At 38.7% G+C, this 23,382-nt stretch overlaps 3 protein-coding genes across 4 annotated transcripts in view; 1 reads left to right on the forward strand and 2 right to left on the reverse strand.

Moving 5' to 3' along the window:
* LOC134224209 (uncharacterized) overlaps positions 1 to 17,471 on the reverse strand; it is a 29,484-nt gene extending 12,013 nt beyond the window's left edge. For both annotated transcript variants that reach the window (XR_009982869.1, XM_062703505.1), the window contains exon 1: positions 16,883 to 17,471. The gene's annotated coding sequence lies outside the window, so the exon portion shown is untranslated. The remainder of the gene's footprint in view (positions 1 to 16,882) is intronic.
* A 222-nt stretch (positions 17,472 to 17,693) lies between these two features.
* Positions 17,694 to 20,637, forward strand: LOC134224213 (ATP-dependent RNA helicase DDX24-like). The gene is made up of 5 exons (XM_062703514.1): positions 17,694 to 17,964; positions 18,161 to 18,613; positions 18,679 to 19,295; positions 19,358 to 20,398; positions 20,461 to 20,637. Exons 1-5 carry the CDS (start codon positions 17,761 to 17,763, stop codon positions 20,591 to 20,593), a joined length of 2,448 nt encoding a protein of 815 aa, XP_062559498.1. The 5' UTR covers positions 17,694 to 17,760; the 3' UTR covers positions 20,594 to 20,637.
* Positions 20,638 to 20,728: 91 nt separating this feature from the next.
* On the reverse strand, positions 20,729 to 22,412 carry LOC134224215 (sister chromatid cohesion protein DCC1). Its single transcript, XM_062703517.1, has 4 exons — positions 22,265 to 22,412; positions 22,125 to 22,206; positions 20,976 to 22,027; positions 20,729 to 20,907 (listed from the first exon to the last, which is right to left on the reverse strand). The coding sequence occupies exons 1-4, from the start codon at positions 22,279 to 22,281 to the stop codon at positions 20,808 to 20,810; spliced, it is 1,251 nt and encodes a 416-aa protein (XP_062559501.1). The 5' UTR covers positions 22,282 to 22,412; the 3' UTR covers positions 20,729 to 20,807.
* Between the last annotated feature and the right edge of the window lie 970 nt (positions 22,413 to 23,382).

The raw sequence follows: 23,382 nt of genomic DNA on the forward strand, positions 1-23,382 counted from the left end.
CCATGCTGCATTCTTCTCTTGCACTAACTGCTCGCATTCGCCGTCATACCAGTCGTTTCTCTGATCCGGGGGCACCGTGCCAAGTGCAGCGGTTGTGGTGCTACCAATGGCGGATCGAATATCTCTCCAGCCATCTTCAAGAGACGCTGCGCCTAGCTGCTCTTCCGTTGGAAGTGCCACTTCCAGCTGCTGCGCGTATTCTTGGGCTAGTCTACCGTCTTGTAGCCGCCCAATGTTAAGCCGCGGCGTCCGACTTCGACGCGTGTTGTACACCGTCGAGAGTTTTGAGCGCAGGCATACTGCAATGAGGTGGTGGTCGGATTCAATATTCGCACTGCGGTAAGTGCGGACGTTCGTGATGTCGGAGAAGAATTTACCGTCGATTAGAACGTGGTCGATTTGGTTTTCCGTTTCTTGGTTAGGTGATCTCCATGTGGCCTTGTGGATATTTTTGCGGCCTATGATGACCGGCCTATACATTTCCTCCCTTCCTACCTGTGCGTTCATGTCACCGATGACGATTTTGACGTCCCGCAGTGGGCATCCATCGTATGTCTGCTCCAGCTGTGCATAGAACGCTTCTTTCTCGTCGTCGGGTCTCCCTTCGTCGGGTCTAAGGGTATGCGATAACACACTTTTTCCTAACGAAACGAAATTTAAAATGTCTATGTTGATTCGGATCGAAACGAAACGAAATATAGATTTCTTTCGAGACTTCGAAACGATACGAAATCAAGGTTCATTTAATTCGAAATTTTTCGAAACGAAACGAAATTTTGATTTTTTCCGCGGAATTTTTATTGAATTGGTTTTACATTATGTACGCAATTCTGATTTCACTTTTTCAAAGTCGAATAACTGTTTTGCGACCAAAAGAGTTATAATAACTGAAGAGGCAATCTGTGATAAATCTCCACATTCTCGCCGCATATACTATTGGCGATAAGGCAATACACCAGCATTTGTGCCGCTTTCATAGGAATTCATCGTGGTGTGCTTCTGAATCTGATCAATTTTATATCAGTTTTATATAAGTAAGTATATAAAAAATAAAGAAATTGTGGGATTTTTCATATACGGATTCAAATTTCGTTTAAAACCTTAGTTCACTCAAGAATTATGTAATTATGCTGAAGTATACTTCATATTGTCTTGTCAGCGTGGTTTTACAGTATTGACTTAGTCAAAATTTGAAAACGAATGCTTAGATTTATTTTTTTATTTAGTGGGATACTTAACTATGTATACACATCTGCCAGGCCAGATATAGAATTGATATTACTAGATCAACATTTGAAAAGGGTGTGTAGCCAAAATTTATTCCTTCTTATTCCTCGTCTACATATACAGCATACATTTGCTCACTAGAAGAATTATGTGCACCTTTCTAAAATGCACAAAGATATGTATTGAATTTCACAGACCGATAGTCTTATATACAATCAGCTCGAAAAACTGAGCTATTGTGTGTGTGTCCTTGGCAGATGAGAACAGCTGTTATGGTCAGTATGTGCTGAAAGCAATCATAAGTAAAGAATTTTCAGCAATTTTAATGATCTTTCAACCCGTTCTGGATTTTTTTTTTGCAAATTCCATGCGTAGATCTAGAAATGCCCACAAATCTGCAATGTTCCTCACATATTGTGCAAATAGTCGAAAAAGAGCTTAATAACGTTTCTTATCTGTACACGTTGTAGTTGCTAATCATGATTGGCCGATAAACAGCAAATATGCATAGCTCACCAATTAAATAATATTCTTGGGATACAAAAAAAGTTATGAACAACAACGATGCTGGTCAATAACGGTGTTTATAGTCAATTTAGTATTAGGGGAGGAAAATTAGTGTAACACTCATTGTTTTAAGAGACCGCGGTATGCTCTGCATCTCCGTGAGCGCTACGGAAAAGGAATCGTTGGTTAGTAGAGAAGGTAATTCATGTGAAACCCCTTGGTAAGCGACAAAATATTTATTGTAAACGAAGTTATTTTGAAAACAAGAAGATAAAAATTCTGTTTCAAATCAATCCAACGCAAGATCAATGTGCTTCGTTTAATAATCTTCTACAACACGATCGATTCCGATTGTGCTCTTTGATGCAGACATTACTAATTCCGACTTTTCTTTTCGTTGAGACCAAAGCAAGCGTTTTTCTGGCCCAGGGAGAATCTATTTTCGTTGTTTATAGTGTGGAACAAGATGAATACAGTAGTAGGTGCTCCAACCTGCCATGTTTGTGGAAGAGAAGACGGCGGGGGTGAAAAATTCATTTTCAGTGCAAAACGAAAACAACCGGCTGGCTCTCCCATCCAAGATGGCTGAATCATGAATTTGGCAGATTGAAACACCTAGTGGTGTATTCATCTTGGTGTGGAACATCATTCACCCACCAATCTTTTCTCTGGAGCTAGCCTTGGAGGATAAACGAAAATCGTGGCAATTGGATGAAATTCCTTTTTAGTTTCATCACTTTAACCTCTCACTCTCTTTTCGTGAGAATTATCGCAGAACAATTATAAAAAATGTATGGCCACGGTGGGACTCGAACCCAGCATATCAACAATAATAGCCATAGAGATGCGCTCACTCTAGCCACACCACCAAGCTATCTGCATGTAGGTACCAGGTTATTTGTTCCACAAAGGCTACTACCGTTTGCATTGCTGATGGCACCGAAAATGCTCGGATATGAAAGAAAACGAGTACACGCTTAAAATCAATAACACGACTTTATGCCAAATGACCTACTACCGTCGTTTATAGTTACCATATGTTAAAGCGACGTATGTAACAGTGAGACTTCAAAAACATAAATTTCTACATACATCGATTCTTAAGAACGTTGAATTAAAGAATTTTATTATCTAAAATCGGCAAAGTCGATGCGTATTATATAAAGTCGCGTGTGATTGTCATGTTGTATTGAAATCCTCGTTTTGTTTACTTTTGTTACATACGTCCTTATGAAAAAATTATGCTTGATATATGTTATACGAAGAGTTGTCCTTACTCTTCAAACTTAGACTAATGAATATTAGCATACGGTCCGTGGTTCGCCGTGCGGCGCAGCTTAGTCTTGCTGGTATGAAATGATTGTTGGACGGCTCTGCCACATCAATTTTCGGAATGCTGCTTCTGATCCTGCTCATGGCCTGAACCTGTATTTGGCCTTACAATCATATTTTTTTTTTTTAATATAATAGCCCTGTTTGTCTGTCCGGTGACTAGCCAACCAGACGCAGCACGCGGGGAAATTCTCACAAAAAATAAAATATATGACACTTCAATTATTTTTTACTATCAGATGCAGAAAACAAAACCAGTGACAACCTTAGACAACCAGACACAGCATTTGATGAAAAAAATCACAAACAACAGACGTTGAAATTTTTAATTTTTTTAATGCTATTATATTAGTTATATTGAAAAAAAAAACAACACTTGCCACGGGCGCTACTGCGTCCACAAATAAACTAGTTTTTATATAATCGAAGACCACATAAAGTGGTCTTCGATATAATGAACCTCAGTAGACCAAAAAATGCTGACAGTTTTCGAAACATTTTCACGGTTAATTCTTTCCCGCCCACGATTTTTTTTTTCCGAGAATTTCAATAATTAATCTCGCTTAACTTTTCAAAAGGACCTAAGTAACAATTTTTTCATGATTTAATTTGAGTGCTGCAATCACAAACTTTCATGTTTTTCTGTTGAATGCGCTATTCAAAATAAATTAATGAAAAAAATGTTACTTAGGCCCTTATGAAAAGTTAAGCGAGAAATCATCTTTGAGGAAAATGCTAGAACAAAAGTTGTTTGGCATAGATAAAATTATCGGAAAACGAAAAAAAAGTTGCTTTTTTCGAGGAAGGTTAGAAAGTGCAAAATTTTATGGTGCTCTACAGACACCATGGGCGGGGGAGGGTTAAAATGTTCGACCGTGTACCAGGGTTGCCACTACTTTTTGGGGAAAGTCTGGCATGCTACATCTTAAAAATCTGGCAAAATCTGGCGAAGAAATTTGTCTTTATAATTTTTAAAATTAAGTGATTCGAACTAAAAATATGATCTAATTATGTTGACCTCTGTTAAAAATTTCTTTGTTTTGACCATCTGTTTGCTTTTGATCTATGTTTATCAAAATTATTCTTCTTAAAGAAGGTCTGCTTCCGCCTGAGATATTCGTCAAATCAATTCTATATCGGTAAAAATGAGATTTTTGGTGTTCATAACAATTTGAGTATTTCAGAAAATTCAGATCGAGTTGAATGATATCTAAGCTGTAAAAGTTCTATAAATTATAAAAAGAATATAAATAATTATTGAAAAAAATTGACCTAAAAAAGAATATTGATAAATATAGTAAATAATTGAACTTTTGTAACAAACAAAATTGTGCCAATTTAATTTTTATGAATTGTCCATAACAACAGAGGTCTTTGATCTTCTGGAGCGTAACAAGCCCATGAGAAGGGAGTTAAGTCAATCATTTGATACTCAGAGTACGGAAATGAAAAGCTTTGAACAAAATTACGCTCCTCTAAGATGAGTATCATGATTTTACCACTTTTACGTAGGTTCCGAATCTTCCCGAGAACCTCCGAAGGCCACTAATGTTCATGAGAATGGGGCACATCAATAATTCGTTATTCAGAGAGGGATGAGTTTTATGAACTGTCCTCTTTTTCGGATGCCTCGAATCTTCCGAAGGATCTCTGGCTGCCACTCAGGTCCATCAAAATGAGTTTCATATTGTTTCAGATCTTCCAGAACGACATAGGATTGTTTAATAACCAGGAAATGTGATAAGCCATGAAAATAGACAATGTGATTACATTATATTGGGATTCTTATTACATAACGTTGTAAGCATCTCCAGAACACGAAACGCAAGAGCTTCTTCTTCAATGGCTCTACATTCCAACTGGAACTTGGCCTGGTTTCCAACTTGTTATTCAATTAGCATTTCCTCAGATATTGATTGAAAGCTCTTCTATGCCCGCCTTTGAATGAGTATGCATCAGATGTGGCAAGTACAATTGGTTATGCCCAGAAAGTCGAGAATGTTTCCAATCCGAAAGCATCCTAGACCGGACCGAGAAACGAACTCGTCATCTTCGGATTAGCAATCCTACGCCTTTGATCGCAAGGTTAGTTAAAGGTTAGTGAAAAAGTTACAATGTTGTAAGTGAATGTGTGTATGCGACAATTCTAAGGATTCAATCATATAAAGTCATATTTCTGTGAAAGGATTATTATTCTGATAGAAAAGTATTGAAGCAGGGCTGATAGCGATAAATGCAGTTCAAAATAGTGACTTAGTGACCAACGATGACGAAAAAACTGACCAAATAGTGACTTTCAAAAGCAGAAAAAGTGACCAAATAGTGACTTTTGTATGAAGTATTTACCAGGTAATGAGCTGAGTTGCATTCGTATTGTCACTGTGTAACTCGTAGTAGATCGGAAACTACACACTTAAATTAAGAATTTCAGCTCGGTAATATTTTTTACTGATTTTGTTCGGTAAAAGGAAATTTGAAACGAGAGCTCAGTTATTTCAAGTGAAATTACTGATTTCTGTAATGATTTTTACCGCTTTCTCAGTAGTTCAAAATAAAATACTGGTTTACGGTAGTATAAATTACCGAGCAACACTGTTCTGGAAAAAGCTCGCTGCACTTGTCAAAAATGTACCGATCATTCAGTAAAATTAATGCACTTTACTGAGCGGTCAAATAACTACCGAGCGCTCAGTTTCGATCGATCAGTTGCCGCTTGATGTGGCGCCATATTAGTGAAAAGAAACTGATTTCTGATTTCTTTGAAGGAAACTGTTGCGTAAATTATGTGTTTTATTTGTAAATTAATTGAAGTGGCCGGTACAAGGCACATAATTTTTCTAATGTTCTACCGGTGTTAATTTGATCATAGTTCAGGTTAGTTCTTACATTTTGTTATATTACTGTTTTATACATAATATTTCTTAATTCCAGGCAAATTATTATTTCCCGCATTCTCAAGTTGCTGGATTACCCGTGCTACAAAAAACATCTTTTTCTCATGCTTTTTAAATATTTAAGGAATAAATATGGAAAATAAATAAACACAAATGTTCTTGCCATTTCTTTTCTTTTATCAAAGAAAATACAAAAATATGGATTACAATTTGTTCGGTATTCTTTATTACCGAGGTCCGCACTGGTTTTACAAATTCCTCGGTATTTTATTACCGAGTACTCAGTAATAATTGACATTTTGCCGCCGGGTACTCAGAACCGAGTCCTCGGTAATTAGTTGAACTATTTTACTGAGCTGGTACCGAGAGCTCAGCTGTTGAGAAATCGGTAATCTGATAACCGAGCCCGGTAATTTAAATTAAGTGTGTAGGGATATCGTGTTTTTTCAAATCCTTATAAAAATGATATCAGAAATCAAAAGAAGACAAACATTACAAAACCATGAGGATTATCACTGCTGGCCGTGTGTGCATCTTCATCGTAACTAGGGAGAGGATGGATCTTAGCAGGGGGCAACCGACTTGGCGATATCATCATAAATACCACGAAGTTGGACATTGAGGAAGGTATTCGTTGGGACATCCAGAGGCTAGCTATATGACCATGGTAAACTTTATTCCGTAACGCACCACTTAATGCTATTTACCCAGCGTCACGGGAGCAGGTAATAAGTTACAAGTTGATACACTAAACCATGCTTATAATTTCATCAACGATTTTGAGGCAAGTTCTACAGCATTGTGGTAATAAAGTTTAACATGAGCTCGAAGTTTTTCGTGAAACTGCAGTTTGTGTATGAAAAAGGCAGAATGAAGTAGGGGACCAGGGGGCATTATGAACACCCGGGGCAGATTGGACACCCCCAATATTCTTGTTAATTCAATCATTTTTCTATTTTCAATGCAGCGAACTCTATAATCCTTCCACAAACAACTAATTTATAGCGTAGAAGTCATTGGTTCAACTTCTTAGCGCATAAATTTGACAAAAAAGTTAGAATGTCTTCCAAATGATTAAAAATTATAAGTTTCACCTCCCATAAAATAAGCTTTACTTTACCATAGAAGATGATTTCTCAATTATTAGTCATCCCATAGCAAAATTCTGTTATTTACAGTGCTCTGGCATGTATTTGTGACAAGTTTCCTTGATTTTTATAAAATTTCCAACAGTTTTTAAATATGTTCAGCTGTTGGGGCAAACTGAACACTCTATATGGGGGTAGAACTGACACCCTAAAAATTAAAAACCTAACCTCAAACTCATCGAACTGGGCTTTCATATCGTGTTATTTTTCGTGTTATCATGGTGCGGTATTATAAATCGCTATAAAAGTTCCCATACATGGCATATATACCATAGAAGTCGCTGAAGTGCAACAAAAAAGGAAGTGTTTTGTATAGATTTGGCAATCTCGTTGGCAAGTTGGTCGGTACAACCCATTGGAAGGATTACCAATGCCAGTAGGGTGGATAAGAGCATGCATAGATTATGCAATGCTTAGAGAAGAGACGATTGGAAAGGGGTCTTGCAATAAGTGTGAGGATCCATATAAAAAAAATCATATGCTTCATACAAAAAGTTCGACATGCATGTATGAGGCCGGCTGAAAGTGGAAAATTTTTGCGTTACCTAACCAATCTTCTTCTATTCACCATGGAATTAAAATAGAAAACGACCATATATGACCTCGCATAAAACGAGGGAAATAGATTTTCGGATGTTGATGATCCAAACACAATTTTAGGTGTCTCATACAAAAACATAACAGGAAGATGAACAATTGGGTAATATTTTGGTTGGATGATGAATAAAATAGATATAATTACGAGTAAGATAATTTTCTTCATATTTTATAAGGGTGTCCATACTGCCCCATGGGGGTGTCCAATCTGCCCCGCTACCTTCCCGAGAGAGAGAAAAATTAACTATTACAAAATCGTCCTATTTGATTGAAATTGCCGTATTTTCAGTACGATTCAAAACAGAACTGGTAGTTAACGAGTAATAGTATCATGTAATTGCTAAATATCCGAATTATATTCAATTTAAATCACCTAATATTGATTAAAACCTTAGGGTGTCCATATTGCCCCTTGTTCCCCTATAACAAATTTTGCGCTGTCTTTTACTACCGATCAAAAAATATTGTCTCGTCAAAATATATTCCCAAAAGTTTTACCATATATAGATGATTCAGCTGCAAGACAGTATGAAAGAGAGCTAGAACGATGTTTTGGATTGGGTTTTCGCTAATTTTCATGTAGTTAGATGTGTCAACATTCGTTTTGGCACGTTGAAAAATTAGCACGGTTTTTTGGTAAAAAAAGCAATGAAATGATCTAATCAATTACTAGACAGAGAATTATTTGGAAACACAATGCTTATGAATCTTTATAAGGAAAAAATGTTAAAAAAAACTAGAAGAATTCTAAATTATGATGACATTTTTAAAACATTAACTCGTATACAACATGAATTTTACCGGACCTAAGTTTCAAGTTTCGTAAAGATAAAGTCTCTTTAATAAAGACAAAAAAAAAAGTTCCGTAAAATGTGATCCAAAATCTTGAATTTGATGCAGAAATTGCTTTGAAAAATTGCTTTGGAAAAATTTCAGAGAAAGTTGATTTTCTGTGAAGTTAGGAAGCTTTTTATAACGAAGGTGGATTTTTTTTCCAGATACAGGCAACTTACCCAACTTAGGAAGTAGTGCGCTGGATTTGCCTAAAGATGCGCTGAACAATGCATCAATTAGTTTAACAGATAAAACTTCGGTTCGGAAGTCCCGATGTCCGAATTCTAATGTGGTGCTACGCCGACAATATCGTGCTATGTGGTTCATCGTAGAAGGGTTAATCAATCAGAAACTAAGAAATATCTCGGAATTATGTCAAAATTGACGTGACAAAAAAATGGATATTCAGAAACGATGAAAAATGACAACAAGTGAAGTTCTTACCCTTATAATGCTTGTTAAACGAGTGCTCAAGAGTATAATGCATTCAATAATGGCTTGGAAATATCCAAAAAATGGGTAAGCATAGACTTCAAATGTGGAGTCCCTTCTCAACGACATTTTGCTATCGAAAACAAAACCCTACGCTCCTTATTTATTAAATTTCCACCCAAAACTAAATCCGCGCGAAGCCTCAAAACCGTTATGTAAATCCGCATTAAATGTAACAATCCTGCGCTTTATATACGGCGTTGCCTAAACGTATGCCCAAGCTTTGCTGTAGACCTCTCGATCCCGAAGTCCATGGTTCGAACCCACTCTGCCTTTCATAAGACGGCCTTGGAGCAATTTTTCAAACTTTATACATTTTGCTAACAGATTTAGGGGAAAGTGGGGCAAGATGGCGGTAACCCTTGTAAAATAGTGACACTCCTTCAAATTCTGCTGATTTGTCCATGAAACACCTTTATGATGACCCGTCTTCGACATAAGTATAAAAAAACACTGATTACACGTTTCAGTATCTTATAAACTGGTTTTAAAAAAGGTGTTTTTATGATGCCTATATTTACCATATGGGGCAATATGACCACCCCCTCGGGGCAAGACGAGCATGGACCAAAAACTATATCAAAAGTACCACGTTCTGATTGGTGCAGACACCAGCGAATGAGCAGCCGCTGGGTCTGCCGAGAAGCCATAAAATAGCGCAACGCGATTTTTTCCTTTCATTCTGACCGGGACAAGCGAAGCAACCGCATTATCGATTGAACAGCACTCACACCTTTTAGCAGGGAATGAAGTCTGCACCGACCGCTTTTTCGTCTCGACACCATCGAAGCCACCTTCATCAGCCGAAACCTAGCCAGTACAGCAGCAGCCCACTCTACAGACCCAACAAAGCAGCAATGCTGAGCAGATACCGGCAGCAGCAGCAGAGTCGAGCCGAGACCGGACGGCATCGGTGCTGATCCGAGACAGGCTGAAGAAAAGCTACATGATGCAGCATGTATGTCCAAAAAACAAACGGTTTTTCAGAGAGTCAATAATAGAGATCAATATCAAAGCTTTCAATACCCTTCGGGATAGAAATTGTGCTTGGGTGACAAATCCAATATTCTAGTAATAAAATTTTATGCGTGATTTTCATAAATAGCGTCAAAACTAGCAGTGGATAATTTTTCTGATTTAACCGCGAAGTGGACGAAGGACTTCGCTTGACCATGCCTAAAAAAACATAAGATGTCCAAATCTCTCACATAATATTTGGATATTTGGATTAAAAAAATCACCGATAACAGCTCAAACATTAATAAACTATCAATCGATTTTTCATCAAATGTTGGATTTTTTAGCATTGATAAAAAACTATGTAGATAAACATTGTTTGATACTGACCGCACACAAAGCGAACGTGACGGAATGATCGTCCCATGTTACCAATTCTAAATCTTATCACCCGAAATCCCATGTCCGGGTGTTTTCTTCCATCTACTACTAACAATGTTGTCTCAGAAAAGAGCACGTACTTCTCACCTGAACTGCAATTCTAAGCTCGCTTGCCCGGCTTATTGGTCTGTATCAAGCGAAAAGTCCCGTTAGGAAATAGACCAGCAGCGAGCAACAAGCGTAAAAAATAAGAAGCCCTTGTCGAACGCCTTGATGATGATGACGCGTTGGCTGACAAAGAAGCGGGATACAAGTCACTGGGTGATTGGCCCACCGATTGGGAAGCAGAGAAAAGTGCATTCGCTCGCAGAGCATTCAGTCTTTTTTAAACCACCACTAGAAATTCGCGGTTATTTAAAAAGATCTTTTCTTACTTTTTGGACTTAGCCGAAGCAAACAGCCTTTTTCAAGGCTCTAAGAGTTAAAAATAATGTTCTCCTTCAGTCACTATCGCACGGATTAGGAGGCCCTACATCCCCTGCTGGGCCAACTTGTGGCTTATTTCAGGCAGTCCTTCCGTGGGAAGGTTGCCACTGTCGAGGCTCATATTCCGTGACCGGACAGATACTTCTTGAATTGTTTTTGATGATTCTTGTACGAGGTAGATTTGATTTCTGTGTCGGTTTGATGAGAAGATTTTGCCAAGGAATGGTATGCAACGCCGATTATTTATCCAAAATAGTTGATGTGAGAAATTTGGACATATTATGTATCTTAAAGGCATGGTCAAGTCAAGTCCTACGTCCACTTAGCGGTTATGTCACAGACATTACCCACTATTCGTTTTTACTGTTAAAACCATATCCTTGGTTTTAAATCATCTCTGATTCACGCAGAAACTATTTTGATCATTTTTAAATGCATTTAAGGGTTAGGCGACTCTTAATCCTGGAGATGACCTTGTTCCTATATAGTTGGCAATACCGCCCAAGGCTGACGTATATCCAAAGATTTATATCCTATCGAACCTAATCACTGTGAATCTCTTCAAATTATTATTGTATATAGGCTATAGTTATATGAAAGCTTCGGTAAATATCAATTTAACCTGAAAAATGAGTAATTTAGGCTTCAATCCTTAAATTATGTAACTAGAAAATTATAAGAAAATTTGAATTTCAACTAAACCATCTTCAAATCAATATTACAAGAACAAGTGAGGTTGTCAAAGTGCATTTTTCAGTTGTATAGCCCTTTTATATTATTGTGAACCATCCCTTGTAATAATAATGTGAATATACAGGTAATCTTCGATATAACGTACCCCCGATACAACGTACACTCGATATAACGTCACTCGATATAGCGTACAATTTTCCCCGTTATAACGTACACTTTGAAAAATAATTTTAATTTTGGTAGTTATTACAAAATAATTTACTAAATCGCTATGATCATTCATGTAGGGATGGCATTATTGTATGGAGTTTAATTTTATCAGCTAGAGGCATTAATTACTGTTTTCCCCACTTTGCACTATCCTCAAAATTCTCCCGAGGTATTGGATGATATTGAGTTAATGAGGTTTTGGGCATGTCTAGTTGATATTAGTCAAAGTCAGAATTGATGACGGGTTGTTTTCAGGTCTAAGTCAGCTAATGTCGAGTGAAGTAATGGTATTGTAGATCCTGGCTTGAAATGTGTACCAGATTATTTTAAAATTAATCCTAGAGGAAATTCCTGGAGAAGCTCCCAAAATAATTTCTGGTGAATTTTGTAGAGGAATTCCTGTAGGAAATTCTAAAAGAGTTCCAAAAAGAATCTCCTAATTAATTCTTTAAAAAATCTGATTGAATTCATAAAGGGATTAAAAGGAACTGAATGAATTTTCGAAACGAATTCGTAAAGTAATTTCTGGAAAAATATTTTAAAGAATGTACAATGATATTTTTGAAGGAAATCTTCGAAGGAGTTTCCTGAATATATTTTCAAGCAATTCCTAAAGGTATTTAGGAAGGAACTCGAAATAGAATTTGCGAAGAAATTCCTAAATTTGTACAGGAATTCCTTTGGCAATTCCTTCAGGAACTCCGGCAATTCCCGGAGGGATTTCTTCAAAACATCATCCTGAAATGAATCCAGTTATTCCTTCGAAAATTCTTCCATGAATTCTTTCGGAATTTCCCTTACACATTAGGTCAATACTTTCACATCGTATTCTTTCTTTAATTCCTTTCAAGAAAATCCTAAGACCTCCGGACAACTTTCGGAAACTCCTTGAGCAACACTTTTAGAAATCATTCCAGGAATTTCTCAAAAATTCTAGTTAAAAGTGATGAGTGTTTCCGAGAAATTCTTGAAAATGTAGTCTAATGCGTTAATTGTTTGTGAATGGCAGGTAAAAATCGTCTAGTAGGGTTTCTCAGTACTTTAGCAACTGCAGTAGAGCAGGGCATGATTAGCCTCCACCACCCTGTAAGACCGCATCCAACCACTCACCACTCCTCCAACCCAACACCAGAAGTACCTTCGTTAAGTAGCCATTAAGGGGTGGCGTAATTGGGTCGATACTATGAGACGAGGTCACTGACTTGAAAAAGGAGGTCATGAGCCTGGGATGCGGTCGGATGTTACAAAGTTGGAAGTTGAAGAGTAGAGATAAAGTACTTGGGACAAGAGAAGGCGTTGAGGACAACCCCACGGTCTTTACGTTGAAAACCCCAGCAAGAACCGCCGTAATTCCCTTGTTCCGTAGTCGGCCCAATCCGGCATTGTTTCCGCTGATAGTCGATTGCCCTTCTTATTGGTCGAATTGTAACGAAGCAAGAAGCGAGGAAGATCTCCAAGCCACCCGGCGATACCACACCTGTAAGCCCGCACAGCCACAGAAGGAAGGAAGGAAGAAGAGGAAGGAAAAAGTAGTGCAGTGCTGCGAGGAAGGCCAAGGCTCTAAAGACAGGTTAACTAGTTGGGATTTCTTTGAAAAATCATCCGGAAACAACTTCGGAAATAAATCCAAAAATCATTTTTAAATTCCTCCTCAATGTTTCTTCGAAAAGAATGAATTTTAAGAATTACTTCAGAATCTACCTAATGAGTTCCTTCCGAATTCAAAACTTCTTCCTGGAATTCTGTAGGAAATTCTTCGAATTATTCATTTAGAAATATATTCACGAATTCCTTTTAAACATTATTCCTGAAAACTTTCCGAAACTCCTTTAAAAAGATCTACGGAAAATATTCCAGTAATTCTTTCGGATATTCCTTCAAAAATTCCTTTGGAGATTCGTTCTGGAATTCCTTTACAAATTCCTTCGGGAAATTATTAAGGGTTTGAATTTGGTTTGGAATTTTCTTCAGAATTTCTTTAAACATTGCTCAGGAAATTCCTATAGAATGTTTTTCGGTAATACCAGCAGAAAATGCTTCGGGGAATTCTCTTGATTTTTTAGGCATTCCTTTGGGAAATTGTTTGGAAATGCCGTTTGGAATTTCTTGGCATATCCCTTTGAGAAATCTTTGACTTTTTCGTTGAAGATTCCATCAAAAATTCCTTCAAACATTTTGTTGAAAATTCCTTCAAGAAAGTCATAAAATTTCTGGAAGAATACATCCAACAAAATATCGGTTAGAATTTAGGTATTTTGTATGGTTTAATTGAAGAAAAGAATTCCCAAAGGAATCTCTGAAAAAAATATCAAAGGAATTTCCGATGAAAAAATTATAAAATTCTCCAGACTTTTATTCAGGAACTTCTCTAGACATTCCATCGGAAATTTCGAATATAATTGATAAGAATTACCCTGATATCTGCTTTTTTCAGAATAATGTTGGCGTATATAATTAAATATTTATGAACATATTCAATTGGGGAGTCACGTGCCTCATCGTGCCCTAGTTTAAATCCACTAAAGACCGCGGATACTCAATAAATAAAATAAACGGTGCAACAAAAAGCAAGCCTTGTGTTTCCAGTGCCTCTTAGCCTCTTATTTCATGTACTTTATATAGAAATAAAATGACAAATACAATTCTTCGGGTCATTTTTCTTAGCGACGAACAAGTCGGTGGGAATTGTTCACAAGAAAAGCTGTTTCACACTGCTAGCTGAGCATTATATAAAAAAATAAAATTCGCCCATAAAGTACATGATAGTACAACATTTATGTAGTGTAAAATAAGGATGATTACTCATGCTTCGATATAACGTACAATTCGATATAACGTACAAACTTGAAATCGATATGTACGTTATATCGAAGTTTACCTGTAATGCTCACTTAAGTCATAATTAACGTTGGCTGTCTTGCCCCATATGGCCATCTTACCCCACTTTCCCCTACATTTGATTTGGTTGATGATAATGGTAGGTACAAATGATTTTTATTTTGAACTTTTTTTACAAACGGTGGTGCGAAAATAGTGACTTTAGTGACCATTTTCCGAAAAATAGTGACTTTAGTGACTTTTGGATGCAAATAGTGACTTTTTAGTGACTAGTTTCAAAATAGTGACCAAGTCACTAAAAAGTGACTTGCTACCAGCCCTGTTGAAGTCATTCCAATTTTCTAGTTGCCACCCGTTAGTGTATAGTTTTTGAAATCCTTATCTAGAATCCTAATGCTACTGGCCACGCCCATCTTCATCGTAAGGAGGGAGAAGGTGGAAGCAATATACCTCGCAATATACCATGCGTATGCCGTATGTGTATACAAAGACGATAAGTGAGAAACTTTTTAATTCTCTTTTGGATTCAAACTCTGCTCAAGTTAAAAAAAAAAAACTTTTAAATCTAATTAGTTTTTTGTTTTATTTTAGGTTTTTAAAATCCGGCCAGTTCATTCACCTCCACACTAGTTTTTTGGGTATCTATTCTTAATTAATAATAAACAGATTTTTTTTTACAAAAATGGGATATTGAATAATTAAAAAAAAAATCTGAAATAATTTCAATTCATTTCTATTCAAGCTGCCCGACAACTATCGCCACCGAATTTACTACCACCTTCGGAAGGGATACCTACAAGATCTTCCAGAATACGTCTTACAACATCTACAGCACAGACAAACAGACGTAACAGCTTGAACATTTTTCTGAAAAATGCATCGCCCAGCTCCTCAACCACCATCTTGCGAGCATGTTACACGAATCAATGTTTCGTATGACATTGTCACCAGAAGGCGCTGGAGTGAGATGTCAAACTCGAGGGATAACTACGGTAGCGCCTCAGTTGAAGTCATGGTCGAAGGTAATATCTCTAGTGTTACGTCTGTTTGTCTGTGTCTACAGCAAGACCAAAAAGCAGCGCATCTTATGTTTCATCATTCCACTCCACTCAGCTAAACTAAGGAAAAGCGTGCTGGTTCATGGTGCCCTAGAGACAAAAATGAAACCAACGCTGAATGCCTTCAAACGATCTCTATAAGTGTTAAAATAGCTAATTAATCACCCATCTTGTAAAATGTAATCCAATAGTAATCAACTTTTAACTTCCTTGACCTCGCTGACACAAATATTGTTAAAGGTTTGCGTGCTCTGTGGGTCCTCCTTAGCCGTGCGGTAAGACGTGCAGCTTCAAAGCAAGACCATGCTGAGGGTGGCTGGGTTCGCTTCCCGGTGCCGGTTTAGACAATTTTCGGTTTGGAAATTGTCTCGACTTCCCTGAGTAAAAAAGTATCATTGCGATAGCCTCATGATATACGAATGCAGAAATGGTAACTTGACTTAGAAACCTCGCAGTTAATAACTGTGGAAGTACTTAATGAACACTAAGCAGCGAGGCGACAATGTCCCAGTGGGGGGATGTAATGCCAATGAAGAAGAAGTTTGCGTGCTCTAAACAATAATAAACTATGAATTTCAGACAATTTTAAAATCGCAATTTTCGAGTGAGTGTAAATATTTTTGCGACTGGAAGAGCATATACGTGAAAATCGCATATCAGTGCAAGTCCGCGACTGCTAAGCTGCGCTGCAATTGCAATTGCCTTCTTGTCCTGAAACCAACAATGTAACGTTAATTAATCAAATTATAAACTTAACTTGCCTCTGTTATACAAAAACAAGTTTTTTCGTTTTGATTTTCAACCTGTTATCAAACAAAAAAAATGCAATTTTTGGCATACAGTCAAACCTCCATGAGTCGATATTGAAGGGACCATCGACTCATAGAAATATCGAGATGTAGAATAGAAAATCCTTGGAAAGCTCTTTGGAGGGACCATCACAGTCAAACCTCCATGAGTCGATGTTCTATGACTCGATAGTTTCGACTCATGGAAGCAAATTATTCCATACTGAAAAATATTTTCTGGGTTACTGTGATGGTCCCTCCAAAGAGCTTTCCAAGGATTTTCTATTCTACATCTCGATATTTCTATGAGTCGATGGTCCCTTCAATATCGACTCATGGAGGTTTGACTGTATAACATCTAAATTAGAAGTCCATGCATATATTGATTTTACGTACACAATGTCTTCCAAACATGAAAATTGAAGTCTTTGTTTTCTTACCTTCTCGTGCTTTCTCTTCCTCGCAGAGCCGATACAAAATGGACTTGTTCGCTGCGTAGAACGTTTACAATTTTTTATCCTTCAGTTACTGCTTCCCAGAACAAAATCAGCCGCTCACAGATCTTCACTTCGTAGCTCCTTATTATCTTCGCTGGCTAATGCACTTTTTCCACCGTAGGTAGTTCGTCTGTCACCAGCAGCACACTATCGTTGCTTCTCCGCCAAACCGCTCAAGTGGAAGCGAAAGTAAACTCTTGGTCGCGCTAGCGCTCCGCTTTGGGGTACACCTACTCACACATACGCACTCTCGGCTGGCCGACGGAAAAAAGATGGCGATCGGGAAGATGGAAAAAATTTTCACCTCAAATTCGTCACTTTGCAGTTGGTGTTTCGCGTTGACTTTCGATTGATTTTCGAGTTTCACTTTGTGGTTGAACTAATGACGTGCCCGAAAACGTTACTTTTACGCGAAATTTTACTTCTACTACTTCGACTTCCTCGCTGGAAAAAATGTGTGAAAAAATGGAAAACTCTTCCACTTTTTTTGATGGCTTCAGTGGGAGCTCACAACGCACACACCTTGTTCGGTCGAGGAGAGAAAGCCGAGAGAAGCGCCGAGTCCGGCCAGCAGTCAAGCAAACCCCCCATCGACGAAGCCGAAAACGGGCAGCGGGCCGTGACAGCTGATTTGCGATTGGACGCAGCCATTTGCTCCGAACTGGTATAACATTGTTATGACAGCGTTGATGTGTTTACGACGGCATGTTTTTATGTCGTTTCTATCTGATTCGCTTCAGAACAACGCGCACGTGCATTTCGTTTGTAAAGTTTAAATTTGAGGAAAATATTTTAAAATTTATTGATTTGTTGTGATCAAAATGGTACAGAAAGGCAAAAAGTTTAAGCAAAGATTTAAGCCCCCTACCTCCAGCGGACCAAAAACTCTTCCGGAAGCCTCCTGGAAGCATGTCAAACTAAGTGGCCCTGTGATCTGCGATGATGGGGGCGATTTGGCCGGATTGATTGGCCTGGAGATTCTGGAAAACTACGATCGCGCTTTGGTAAAAAAGGATAAAAAGAAGGTATGATTTGCACATTGTTGCCACCTAATGAAGAACCTAAACGTTTTATTTGAAATTGAACCCCTCTGGACATTACCGGAATTGAAATATTCGCTTGCGAATCAATTTTGTATAATCTATTAGCGTTTTTATCGAAGACCGCACTTTACTTTGCTAAATAATATTTTGACATATTCTAAACTACTTACGATTCCAGAAAGTAGACGAAGATTCTCTTGTGCTAGAAAAAGTCCAAAAAACGCGAGCGACCAAAAAAAGCTCAAAGAGAGTCTCCGACGACAGTGAAGATGATATCGATATAAAACTGCCATCCAAAAAGAAACAGCAGCAGTTGAAAAGGAAAAGGCAATCGGATTCATTTTCGGAAGAAAGCGACGATGATTCAGGATTCGATGATAAACCACTAAAAAAGCAGCAGAAAGTGGAAAAACGGCAAAATAATGCACCCACTGAACCACTCCACAATGTAGAGGATGATGAATTAGAACAGGATCATGTTCCTGGCCGTTTTGTCATGTTGCATAAGACTGCAGAAGATGGAAGCGAAACTAAGAAAAAGAAAAGGAAGAGGCGTAAAAACAAGAAAAAGGATAAATCTGCACCGAAGAAAGCGGATTCAACCAAGACTTACTCGAGTGCAGAATATTTCGTAAGTTCGATGAAATAATTATTTTCTATTAGTTCTCCCATGCTTAATTGTGTTATTGTTTTCAGAAATGGACCGAACTCGGTGTCTCTGAGCCGATCGTACGGGCTCTGGCTGACAAGGGTTTCCGTCATCCGACCGAGATCCAAATACTTTCGTTGCCGGTCGCCATCATGGGCAGACGAGATCTACTGGGAGCCGCGGAGACCGGAAGTGGCAAAACACTAGCGTTTGGAATTCCGCTTCTGGAAGGAATTATGAAGCTCAAGGCGTCCGAACCATGCCGGCTAAAGGAACATGATTCCGGTAAACAGGGGGAAGGACGCGAAGGACATGAACTTACACCACCCCCGGAAGATCTGGAATATTATCCGGAACCGGACGGTGCGAATTCGTCGGTCCTCTTGGCAAAGGATCTCGATGACGAGAAAGAGCAGATGGAGAAACCTCTGTACGCGTTGATATTGACCCCTACGCGTGAACTGGCCGTTCAGATCAATGACCACTTAAAGGCGGTTACCAAGTATACGGACATCAAGATTGCAACCGTTTTCGGAGGCTTGGCAACCGTTAAGCAAGAGAGAATGCTGAAAAAGTGTCCAGAAATCGTCATTGCTACTCCTGGTCGGCTTTGGGAGTTGATCCAAGCACGGAATCCTCATTTGAGCAAAGTTGATAGAATTCGGTGCGTATTTTTTTGTTTCATTAGCTCCCAGTTACGAATAAATCCATTTTCGACTATTTCAGCTTCTTGGTTATTGATGAAACGGATCGTATGCTGGAGAAAGGTCATTTTGAGGAACTGAAGCAGTTGCTAGAAATGATCAACAAAAACGAGGAAGCAACGAAGCTCCGGCGAAACTATATCTTCTCCGCCACTTTGACAATGGATCACGATCTGCCGGAACACCTGGTGGCCAAGGCGAAGAAGAACAAAAAACTAAATGTTATGAAAGAAACGACCGGCCAGCGGTTGAACAATTTAGTCCAAATCATTGGTATGACCGAACCAAAAGTCGTCGACATCACCCAGCAGCACGGAACGGCCCACACGCTTGTCGAGTCGAGGATTCTTTGCAAAGCGGAGCATAAGGACTATTACCTGTATTACTTCCTGCAGCGACATCCTGGCCGGACATTAGTGTTCTGCAATTCGATCGACTGCGTCAAGCGGCTTGTTTCACTGTTCGGATATTTGAACTGCGATCCACTAAGTCTGTTCGGTAGCATGCAGCAACGACAACGTCTGAAAAATCTAGAACGATTCACCCAAAACCCGGCTGCCTTACTAATCGCAACGGACGTCGCTGCTCGTGGTCTGGACATTCCCAATGTGGATCACGTCATTCACTATCAGGTTCCGAAAGCTACCGAAAACTATGTTCATCGTTCCGGTCGAACGGCTCGTGCCAGCAAGGAAGGCATCACGGTACTGCTGATTGGAGCGAACGAAGTTAGCGACTACGTCAAACTCAATCAAGCGTTGGGCAGGACCGAAGACCTACCGATGTATCCGACATCGGAGCGAATGATGAAGCAGATCAAGGAGCGCGTTAATTTGGCACGCGATATCGAGAAAATGGATTTACGTCAGAGAAGGAGCAATGAAAGCAGAAGCTGGGAAGATAAGGTGGCAAAAGAGTTCCAAAGTGATTCGGATCTGGACAGTGAACAAGAAGAGGAACGTAAGCTAGCCAAAGGCAAGGAGAAACGCCAAATGAAGGCGAGACGGTTCGAGCTAAGCCGCTTATTGGCCAACCCCATCGTAATGGATCGGATCGAGCTGAAGTAAGTTTCTATCGACGTTTCTTGTATTGGGAGACCACATTCTTGCAATTATCTTTTTTCAGATTCCCAACTTCGACCGTGTCCGTCAATTTACCGGCGGAAAAAGAACACTCTGCAATCAACCTGGTTAAACGAGTTGTTGAAGAGAACATCCACTTTAAAAAGCAACGTAATAAAAAGAAAAAGTTTGAATAATGCTAGGTTTAGCGAATCAAATTTGTTTCAAGACGCATACTAAATAAAGGCAAAAAAAAATAAGGCAAAATTTTGTTTTTATTCGTTGATAATAATCAAATGTAATGGTAGGTAATGTGTTTATCAAAACAAATATTTTAAAAATGTACTCAATCTAGCTTATATTCTTAATTCGAAACTAAATTTAACACTTGAAGAGAGAAAAAAATGCTGTTTAGTGCTTGGAAACATAAATCCGCACGCCATTCACAACTAACGAACGAGTATGTTTGGCCAGAATTGATGTCACTCCCAGAGTTGGTGTTGTAAAACATCTAAAATAGAAAACAAATTCAAAATTTAACTATTTCGGAATTACAATGAAGGTTTACCAAATACATACTCAATGTATGGTTCGATTTGCTCCAAGTTCCATCGTTCCTTTGTTTTAAACAACGTTACCAACCGAACTAGCAAATTAGTTGGTAGGTCAGCTTCGTTCAATCCTCTCACACAGGGAACATTTCCTTCGCGATCAATGATCCCAATGCCTCGCAGGTATCGCTCGTCAGCTTTGAATCCGTCTGGTAGTGTTTCCTGCCACGTGCTCAGAAAATCATCAATTTGAAACTTCAACCCTTGCTGCAGGATTTTCTCCGCAAACAGTGAACACACCAGATCTTCACGGTATTTAAATCGCCCTGGCACTCTTTCGCTTTGTTCCGTGTAGACATCGAATACACCATCGACTACTTCGTAAGGAACGATTCCCTGCAGCGCATCAAAGCTCATATTCTTATCAATTTCATCCAATTCCCATGAATTCTCCTCGATCAGTGCCAACAACAGTGTCACTATCCTGTACTCATACTCGCTGTCCAGCATACGAATCCGGTCCTCTATCTCAATCGCACGATATTTTTTGAGACCATCTTGAAACTCCTCTTTGCTGCATTGGACCGTGTCCAACAGCTGCTGGAATCGGAACAGTAACGACTTGTCGACCTGATGTTCATTCTCCGCCCCGGAGTACTTGGTCAACCTGAGCAGGTCGATGATCTTTCTGAACTTGGGCTTCACCTGTCGGCACTCGAAATAATCGTGGAATATTTTGACCACATCCCTCCGCTCCACCGTGTCGATGCTGTCCACGGGCTCGTCCACATCTTCCGTACTGCTGTCCAGCGAGGTGTTCACACCGCCCTTAGGACTTTTGATCGGCGATCGACTGGTGGCTTGCGCTTGCTTCAAATGGGGAACGAGCAGCAGACTGTTGGAAATTTCCGCTTCCTTCACCTCGTACGTTCGGGATTCGGTGCAGATGACCACTTTCTCGTTGAGAGCTCCCTTGAAGGATACCGATTTGCCTTCCTTTATTTGCTGCAGAATGTGATCGTCTGCTTCCAGCAGCTTCAGCTTGGACATATCCTGATCGCCTTCCGGATAGTAAATAGCCTATGAGGGTTTGGATCAAATGTTTTAAAACTTTTCTCACAGGTTAACGCTACCAATAAAATAAACATCAAGTTAAATGTAGCATGTTAAAATTTACCTGCGCAGTATTGGTCAAGTTATTGTGATCAAGCTTTGCATATTGGATTATTGTGTGAACATCATCGACCGATCGTTGATAACTGAAATTCAAAGCAAGTACATATTTTTGATACAACCAACTGAATAAATTAAACTTACTCTTGACTAAATATCATTTTAGATTAGAATTTTATGTACTGATTGTTGATTTTTTTTGGTATCGTCACTTAAAAATTAAAAACAGAAAAACCTCTGGACTCTTGCTGCGCCACTTTTGTTTGGAACGTTCGCGCCAAGTTCTGACAATTTATTTACTTAAATTTTCCGTGCACAGTTCTCGCGTGATTTTTGAAAACGTCGTAAGTCCAAATGAGAGACTCTCTTTCATTACGCTCTCTTTTGCTAATATCTAGGCTAGTTTAAAATTTGTTGCAATATTTTCACCTCAACACACTAGACAAAGCTATTTTCTTCAGATCGGTGCTGAAAAATCCAATGTAAATGTAATTCGATTTTGATTTACGAATCGGACCAAAGCCTTAATCAGGTGTCAAGAAAAACAACTCTCGCGTAACATTTGAAAAGGGCCTACAGCCAAAACGTAAACACTGAGAAAATGCCGTTCAAAAAAAATGCATCACAATTTCTATTCCTATTTCCCAGGTTTATGATATTTTAAGCAGCAAAAACTCCTAAAAGCTCATAATCAGCACTATCTATCCATCCATAACCTTAATTGCATCGAAAACATGCAAAAATGTGTCGAAATCGTTAAAATAAAAGTTTAAGTCTATTTTAATTTTTTCTCCGGGATAGGCCTTCTTGATAAGTCATTCTGCATTTGCTTGTCATTCATAGACCCTTTGTTTATGGCATTTTTCGAAAGTAAACACAGGATAAGGCTTTTCGGGAGGGGGAATTTTCTCTCTCCGAGGTCGGGCCGATGACGGTTCGGAAAAAATTCTCGTTATCGGCCCGAAGTTGGAGAAGGCTTATCCCAGACAGAAAAAAACGAGTGGCTTGGCCGTTTTTTAGGGTGGACCTACACATATTTTGAAAATAACACGTTGTAGGTCCAATTAAAAATTAGTTTTTTCTAAGTAATTTAATTGAAGATGCGGAACATTTTTATACTATTAGTAGCTATTAGAGGATGCTATCGAAGGGCGTTAAAATTGAATTTGTTTACTTTTCATTGTAGGCCCTAATCAATTGTTAAGCGAGAACTGTTTTTATCATCGACGAAATTGGGTGGCGACCAAGGTCTCGACGAAACC

Source organism: Armigeres subalbatus, chromosome 3, assembly GCF_024139115.2.
Source record: "Armigeres subalbatus isolate Guangzhou_Male chromosome 3, GZ_Asu_2, whole genome shotgun sequence".
NCBI classification, from domain to species: Eukaryota; Metazoa; Arthropoda; class Insecta; order Diptera; family Culicidae; genus Armigeres; species Armigeres subalbatus.